Raw genomic sequence first — 8,987 nt, forward strand, 5'->3', positions numbered from 1 at the left:
TGATTAATACTTCTAATGATAAACTATCTGCACAAATGGAATATATAAAAGAAGAACTGAATTTAATTCATGGTACTATACGGGAAAATAAAATTCAATTTGAAAAAATGGAAAGTTCAATAGATAATCTAAAAATTCAAATTGACAATTTAAAATCTGAAAAGGAACTGATACAGTATAAAATGGATACTCTAATTAATGACTGTCATTATAATAATATAGTATTATACAACTATCCTTTGTCAAAAAGCACTTCCAAACCAGAAATTCTTAAATTCATCAACTTAACATTAAACCTAAATAATGTAACTCAGGAGGATATCCTAGATATAATTCAAATAACCAAATCAACCAACCAGATTATAAAACTATCACTTAGTAAGAAACAGACCCGTGATCAAATATATAATGCTTTCATATCAAAGAAACAACGTAAACTAATGGAAGACTGGGGTAATATACAGATAGCACCTGATCTTACTAAAGAAACACGTAAAAGAAGAAAACACTTATTGCCAATATATTATGAATTAAGAAACCAAAACCAATCAGTTAAACTACGTAACGACAATTTGCTAATAGACTGCAATAAATTAACTTTTAGTATTAATACAGGAAAATTAGTCTACATGGATACCTTTCAGCCTTTTTCTGCTCCACCAGAATCATCAAGTTGATATTTACAATAAAATAAAACTCACCAAGAAAAAACTATTAAAATATACATCCGACTATAGTTTTAAATTGGAATAGTCAAGGCTTAAAGAATAAATTTCTATCAATAAATTACTTTCAACTAAATTATGAGTCAGAAACAACAGGTATAACCGAAACTTGGATTACATCTGATTTATTTTATAATTCAGTGTTCTTAACAATGAAAATAACAAGATTACTAGAATTTATTACAAAATGTCGAATTATGTTAATGAAATCGAGAACAGATTCAGCAATATTCCAGAAATAACTAATCTAAATTTTGATATAATAGATAAACAAATAATTCAAATAATGAATGATCATACTCCAAAAATGTCAACGTCTTTCAGAGATACGTGGAACTTCTAACATCTCCCGAATACTCCAAAACGACTCATCTCAAGATTATAGAAATATTTTAAACAGTCTGAATAAAAAAGATCTCTACAGTCTGTATAACTTTTTCATTAAAATCACAAAAATGTTGTAAATCTGAGCTAGTATATTAAATATTACCAACATTGTACATCTGACTGTTAATGTAAATAATATTATTATAACTATCAAATTGTTTCATACTGATATCCTGTATATTATGTAAATATTATTAATAATTTATAATATCCCATTGTATGGCCCCCTGCAACAGGGACACTTCCCTTTATGCTAATAAAGATTATTATTATTATTATTATTATTATTATTATATTGAAAAGAATATTACAGATTTATCTATGTTTTGAAACTTACCGAAAGATTAACAATGATGATTATTGACCGATTTTTTTTATTGTTAAATAATTAGAAAAAGCATAGAAAATTTTGGAGAAATTCCATAAACTTAATTTAAACTTTTCACTCATTTTGTATATTCATAATTTTTTTTACAAAAAAAAAAAATAATATATGGTAAGGAGTCAAACAATGTAAACTTTATGCTTTTCTATCAGAAAAAATTTTTAAAAAAAATGCTTTTATTCACATATATATAAAAAATAAATTTCATCAATATTTAAAGTATTCTTGGTATTATATGACCAAAAATAAAAGGGCAGAGCACTCATATTATAAATAATCTTAGTTATCCTTTCTATCAATTTTTATGGTTTCATATGAGTGTCCCATGCTTTTATTTTTGGCTGCATAGTACCTAGAATACTGTGAAAGCTGAAAAATTTTATCATTTACCTCTTAGTTTAATATATAGAACACATTATAATAGTTTAATTAAAATTAAAAATTGTCAAATTACAGAATAATTTTGTTAAAAGATTGAAAGTAAAATTATACAAAATTTTGATAAAAATCTGTTAAGTTTGTAAACTATAAAAACATCATTTGTTAACAGGAATGAGGAATTGGTGCCAAAATCTGAAATGAATATCACTATTAATGATGTAAAAAATAAGATGAAATTAATAATAAAAAAATCACTGTTCTAAACCTGAAGTTTGTCACTGGTTTACAGCTGAATGAACAAAAGAAATGTTATCATCAAATATAAAATAAAACTTTTTCATTTTCAACTTGCATTTTTACTCTAAGCATTTGACTGTTTACTTGAAATCTCAAGTATTGCCCTTTTTAAATAACAGAATTATTTTATTCTTCAGTTATATGAAAAATAATTATTTCAGAAGATAACATTTAAACCTAAATGAACATGAAAAAAACAAAAATTTTTTAGGAATATCTGACTTAAGTGGATGATGTAAGTAATTATCTATTAACAGAACTGAAAAATAAAATTAATTTTTAAAACAGGAGTATAATAATAAGTCCTCTTTAAATTACAAGAAAATGATTACAAGTTTTCTCATTAAATATTCTTTATGAAAAAAAAAAATAGATTATTAAATTTTATTATGAATTAATACCATAGTTTTCCTCTGAATGTAATTACTACTGTGAAAGAAAAATTTGATAGTGACTTTATCATCATCATCATCATTTAAAGTTATAAATGTAAATATTAAAAGAAAACAATCACTAACAATTAATGCAGGGAATTTCTTAACAGTTAAATATTTCAAATAGATGGCATAAAATTTTACATTGTTTGGAGTTTTATTTACTTTCTTTAATATTTATTACATTTGAACTTCCAAATCAATCCTGAGAAAGCTTACACAAGAGATGCAATACAAAAAAATCTTTCAATAAATAGGAGATTAAAACTAATTAATGTCTATACTATATTTTTTCTACAAAACCACATACAATACTGAAATATATAAATATATACTTTAAACAAATCTGCTTAAAAAGAATTACAGTTTGTTAAAAATGGACTTAAAACTATATTAGCATCAGAAACAATAATTTACAGAAAAATATGAAAACAATAAATCCAAAAGTTTGCTTGCTTCTAAAAATGTTCTCAGTTTTATCATCATATGTACAAAACAAAATATTTAATAATATGAATTAATCATTAATGACAACTGTTAAAAAATAATATTTGCATAACTTACCAATGACAAGTTGACAGATTTGGTAAAATACTGAAGTATTCCAATATGAAGAAGCATCTTGCAATCTACAACTGAAATTCTAAGAAGCCTTTGTGCTAATTCATGAAATGATGGAGAAAAAGCAGATTTCAAATCAATTTCATCTTCCCCAATTTCAAATTTGTTTTTAATATTATCGCTTACAGCAATAAGAAATGATGACAAAACCTCTGGTTTTCCTGTTGGCAGATTTAAAAAAATAAGCAATTTTAATATGTATTACTCATATTGCTATTAAAATGTTAATGATAATTTATTGAAATAATAATTCTTATGTAAAAGTCCATAACATAGTAAAACACAAATGATTTTTATATAAATAAAATTTATATACAAATTTGTATGTACTGTATATTGAGTTAAAGATATCTTTTTTGATCAGGTATTATTATTCTTCTTGAGCCAAATCACTGTAAAGAATAATAAAAATAAAGCTATTTAAAAATACAGTAGAGCATCGATTATCCGACCCCCGATTAACCGTCACCTTGGTTAACCGACCGCGTTCTAGTCGACAAATTCAAATGTCCACTAATGATGTGGCACTACAATATTTGACTATGTCTTGGCTACTTTATTATTATTTTTGTTAAATTTTTGCGTGTTTTAGCTGGCAACACTGGCTCGACCATGAAAGGGAGGCCAGTATTTAAACTATGCTTAATTTTCTAATTATGAATGGTTGTTTGTTTTGTAAGCAATAAAATAATTTTTAACGATACAATAGTGACAATTATTATTTTTAAAAAAAATTTGATAGGCTTAACATGGAGGAAAATTCAACATGAAGTAGGTTAATAGCGATATACTAATATACTAATTACATGGGATATAATAATATACTACACTAATAATGGATTTTTTTCATACTTTTCGGTTATCTGACCAACCCCAGTCCCCAATTGAGTCGGATAATCGATGCTCTACTGTATTAAAATCTGAACAAGCAAAATTATGATAATTCTCTTTAATTTTTATATGTCATTATTTATCACTATAACAACATTTCATAAAATGTGATCATGACAGTAAAATCATTAAATGATTCAACATGCACTAATTATATAATGATATGTAATAAATGCATAAATAAGATTATAAATACATAAAAAGAAAAAATTATTTGTCAATATTAATAATAAAGTTCACTACTTTATAATAAAAAATACTTTTTATTTATCTTTTATCAATTTTGAGTTTCTACAGGAGGCCTGAATTTAGGTTTGAACTAAGAGTTTCTACAGCTAGTTATCTCTGAGATTACAATTATGATACCATAGTTTATGATTCTGTAGCTGATGATCTTGTGATATGTGATGCATGACATTCATCAGGACTCAACTAATATGTTATAGTCATAGCATATCACAATTTGTGGTAGAATTCTGGTATGTATAGTTCTATGTTGATTCATGTCCATCAAATTCTGATTAAACCCATTAAAAGTACTTTTAGACTCAATACTGGATAACATCATTACTGGATTATTAATGGTAAAACTAAGAATATCTGTAATAAATCACACAACATTGAAATTATATTTTAAAAACTAAAAATCAGCAAACTTTGCAGTTAGGATAAAAACGAGTGTGTGTTAAAATGGAATTTAAAATTCCTTTATCAGGTGTTAATTAGCCCATGAATAAATCATAAACGCAATAATTTATGGACAACTTACATCAAAATTTTGTATTTTCAAATATGAAAATTAAAAAATTTTCTATTTCTCAACTCTCATTACAATTTACAGTTTATATGATATATATTGAGATGTATATTTTTTGAATATTGTTAAACACTATAAATGTTTTTTTAAAAAATTAACTAATAACATTTAATATGATTAAAATGAGAACTTGAAAGAAATTTGAAGAAAATCAAGAATTATTCATTCAACTCAGGAAGAATTCTTTGAATAAAAAAAATAATCATTCAATCATGTCTAGAATCAAACTTTCACATTTCATTACCTACAGTGTCCCCCAAAAGTATATATAATCAACATTTTACTGCTTTTCTGAATTGTTAGAAATTTAAGAGAAATGTAAATGATTTCATTTGTATATGCAAATTATTTTTACACTGATTTTTCATAATTTCAAAATTAAAGATCATTATGTTAATAATTTGACAACAAAAATATATTTTTAGCTGTCCCAAAAGTATAGATAATATTCTTTGATGAATGGCACTCAATTGTTTTCAGTGATGAAAAGAAATTTAATTTGGATGGGTGAGATGGGTGAGATGGATGGGCTCATTACTGGCATAATATTATGAGAGAGGAGAGCACAGTTTTTCAGCAAGCAACAGGGTGGTGGTTCTGTTATGGTGTAGGGCCATTTTGGATTTAATGGTTTATCAAATTTAGTAATTTTAACTGGTAGACAGACATCTAAAAGTTATCAAGAAATATTAAAAAATAATTTATTACCTATTGAAGAAAAATTGGAGGACCTGATTGGATTTTCCAACAGTATAATGCCAGTACTCATTGTTCACATTCAACAACTAAGTGGCTCAAAGATCATATTATTCAAGTTATGAAGTGGCCAGCAAAAAGCCCAGACATAAATCCAATTGAGAACTTGTGGGTCATTCTTGCTCAAAACATTTACGCTAATAACAGGCATATTATGACAGTTTCAGAGCTTAAACAAGAAATCATTAAGTGCTGGTTTCAAATGAATCCAGAAACCTTTCACAGTTTAATTAAATCAATGCCTAATTGCATTTTTGAAGTCATTAAGCATAATGGTAATTTTATTTCATATTAAAATAATTTTCATCAATTTATGTTATGAACTATTGCAATATAGATAAGTTTAAACTTATCTATATTTTTGGGACATCACAAGATAAATATAATAACTGTTATGTAATTGTGAGAACCCAGAATTCAAGAAAAAACATGCATGATGTCTATACCTATACCTATTTGGATGACTGTTGTCCTTTACTACCTGAGAACATCTCAATTTACATTTTCTTGACAGCAAAAGCAATGCTTTCCCATGACCCTTTGACCCCCCTGGCTGTTCTCTACCATTTTAATATCATAATTAACGGCCAAATGAGGCAGTCGTAGCCAATTCCTTCCTGATGTAACAAGTTGCCACCTGGCCCTATAATGGAAGTCATTGCCTGTTTCATCACAGATACAGAACCCTGTGTCTCTATAGGAACAATGGATATGATCTCCTGCCAATAACAGATTGTCATCTCCTCTGGTTTGCCTCCATCACATTCGCCGCCCAAGGAAATTTCCTACTCCTGTCCCGGAGAGAACCTTCCACATCTTTCTTCAAACTTTCAAGTATAAAATACTCTAAAGACAATCAAACAATCATCTTATATACAAGTGGCTCTCTCTAATTTCAGGTATTTATAACAACACGTGATTTCACTGTAAACTCTCTCTCTCACAAAACGTGTCAATGTCACTCTCATATCCAATGTCTTGCTACTGTTAGCCTGTAGATCATGACAAAAAATAAATGGGTATTTGTTTTGTTAACCTAGTATATGAGTGTCTTGCTTCCAACGCTGTCTCATTCGCCTCCATCTAAGTCCAATTGCCAGCGCACGCAACCGCTCATGTGACTTCACAACAATAACCCTGTTGTGAAGTCACAAACAAACAAAAGCAGAAATCAAACAAAAACAGCCCTAGTTGCTGTGCGGTGTCTTCTATCCTGACAGTCATAGCCAAAGCGATGTCAACCCTCCAGTCAAGTGGTGCCAAAGCATTGGGGATGCTTCGAGCATTGTCACATAACTGTTAAATACTGTAAAAACAATTATATAACATTGTACTGTGCTATAAATAAAAATTAGTAACCACTTGCATTGTTAAGAAATACTTAATATTTAAAAAAAAAGTAAAAATATATAGATTATCTATAGTTTTGGGTCACATTGTAATCTGATATAAACTTTCATATCATAATAAAACTGAAAAATATATAAAATTATTATATTAAAAATGTAAATGTTCATTTCTAGATCATAGTTTAAAAAAATAAACATTTAATATTAAATAATAATGGTAAAAATTACAAAGATATTTTCATGATATAAAGATAATGTTAAATAAAACTATAAAATCTTTCATTCTTATTCAAAAAAGTTTTGTGATCAATTTAATATGAAGCATTATTTCTTACATTAAAAATGTTAATGTTATTAAATTACTATTTGCAAAGAAACTTTAAAAACAGTCTTACAAAAATAGAAACTGCTATCCATTTTAAAAAAATTCTTTCTTTAAATTGTTTTTGATTAATTTTTCGATAGCTATAAATGTCATAATTACAATTTTTATATTGTGTCAAATTATTTTCTATGCTTATAATGTGTTAAGTGAAAAAGACAAAAATTAAATAAATTATAAAAACTTACCTGATTCCACATGATTTTCAATTAACAAATCAATAAGCTCTGTATGTGGATTTGAATGTGAAAAAAATTCAGGATGACAGAGAGCTGTCGAGACATCAGAAATTATAACAGATGCTAAAATGTATGAATCAGATTCCTATTCATAAATTTAAAAAAATTAATTCAATAACAACAAAAATTTTTAAGATATTATTTGAAAATAAAATTATAAATAGTTTAGTTAAAATTTCTAATTGTTAAGTTTAAATGAGATTCAAAAATCTCAAATTGTAAACTTAAATTAACAAAAGTTCTTTAATATTCAAGCCATCAATCTTTAATATATATACTTATGTTAAAATGCATACTACATATTAATTTCATGTAATACTGAAAATTAAATAATTTATTAATGTTTAAGTTTTAAATATTTATTTTAAAAATTTTCACTAAAAAAATATAAAACGTTTGGTTTTCATTATTTTTTAACAAATTGGAAAAATTTATTAAATTTCAATTAATATAATATAATGTAATTATTCCATTAATTCATCACAGTTAATAATAATAATTTTGTTACTTACTAGTAAATTTGTATGATGAACTTTTAATCTAAAATAGCAATCAAACAGATAATAAATAATGCGTTTTTCAATGGCTTTCTCTTTATTATAATCGTCGTCATCTGCATCTGATGACGTAATAAGAAACTTGCTTGGATCATCAATCATCAGACGTTCAAATATTACCTAATAAAATAAACAAAACCATTAAATATTTACAACTTTTACATAGTTAAACAAATTAATAAAGGACTATAGGATATATAACAACATAACAAAATTAAACTATTAAAATCTATAAACAAGATTAAAAATTTGTTAATAATATAGAATAAATTTTATAAACATCTATCTTTTTATATCTAACTTCATTTAAGATAAATATAAGGACCTTGAATAAGTTCTCGCTGTTTTTTTGTGAAAATTAACACTTTATTTAAAAAAAGTCGTAATAAACACGTCACTGAAAGTATTGTCCATCACTAGCCACTACTTTCTCCCATCGTTCTGGCAGCATTTGAATTCCATGTCAAAAAAACGACACGTTTTTTGAGGCTATCCAAGAATCAACCCATTTTTTGGCATCTTCATAAGAACGAAAGTGCTGCTCAGCCAGGCCATGTGACATCGATCGGAACAAGTGATAATCGGAAGGGGCGATGTCTGGTGAATATGGCGGGTGGGGTAGGACTTCCCATTTAAGCGTTTCCAAGTACGTTTTCACCGGTTGTGCAACATGTGGCCGAGCATTGTCATGTTGCAAAATCACTTTGTCGTGTCTCTGCTCATATAGCGGCCGTTTTTCCTTCAATGCTTGGCTCAAACGCATCAA

The 8,987-nt window shown here is 26.7% G+C and overlaps 1 protein-coding gene across 2 annotated transcripts in view; it reads right to left on the reverse strand.

Moving 5' to 3' along the window:
• LOC111634891 (ubiquitin conjugation factor E4 A-like) overlaps positions 1-8,987 on the reverse strand; it is a 44,040-nt gene that overhangs the window by 20,021 nt on the left and 15,032 nt on the right. For both annotated transcript variants that reach the window (XM_023379732.1, XM_023379734.1), the window contains 3 exons: positions 8,177-8,341; positions 7,614-7,749; positions 3,174-3,391 (listed from right to left, as the gene is read on the reverse strand). In XM_023379732.1, the coding sequence (XP_023235500.1) occupies positions 3,174-3,391; positions 7,614-7,749; positions 8,177-8,341 (519 nt within the window). The remainder of the gene's footprint in view (positions 1-3,173; positions 3,392-7,613; positions 7,750-8,176; positions 8,342-8,987) is intronic.

The sequence above is a fragment of the Centruroides sculpturatus genome, unplaced genomic scaffold, assembly GCF_000671375.1.
Source record: "Centruroides sculpturatus isolate CEXI.00-Female unplaced genomic scaffold, Cexi_2.0 scaffold135, whole genome shotgun sequence".
In the NCBI taxonomy this organism is placed as follows: Eukaryota; Metazoa; Arthropoda; class Arachnida; order Scorpiones; family Buthidae; genus Centruroides; species Centruroides sculpturatus.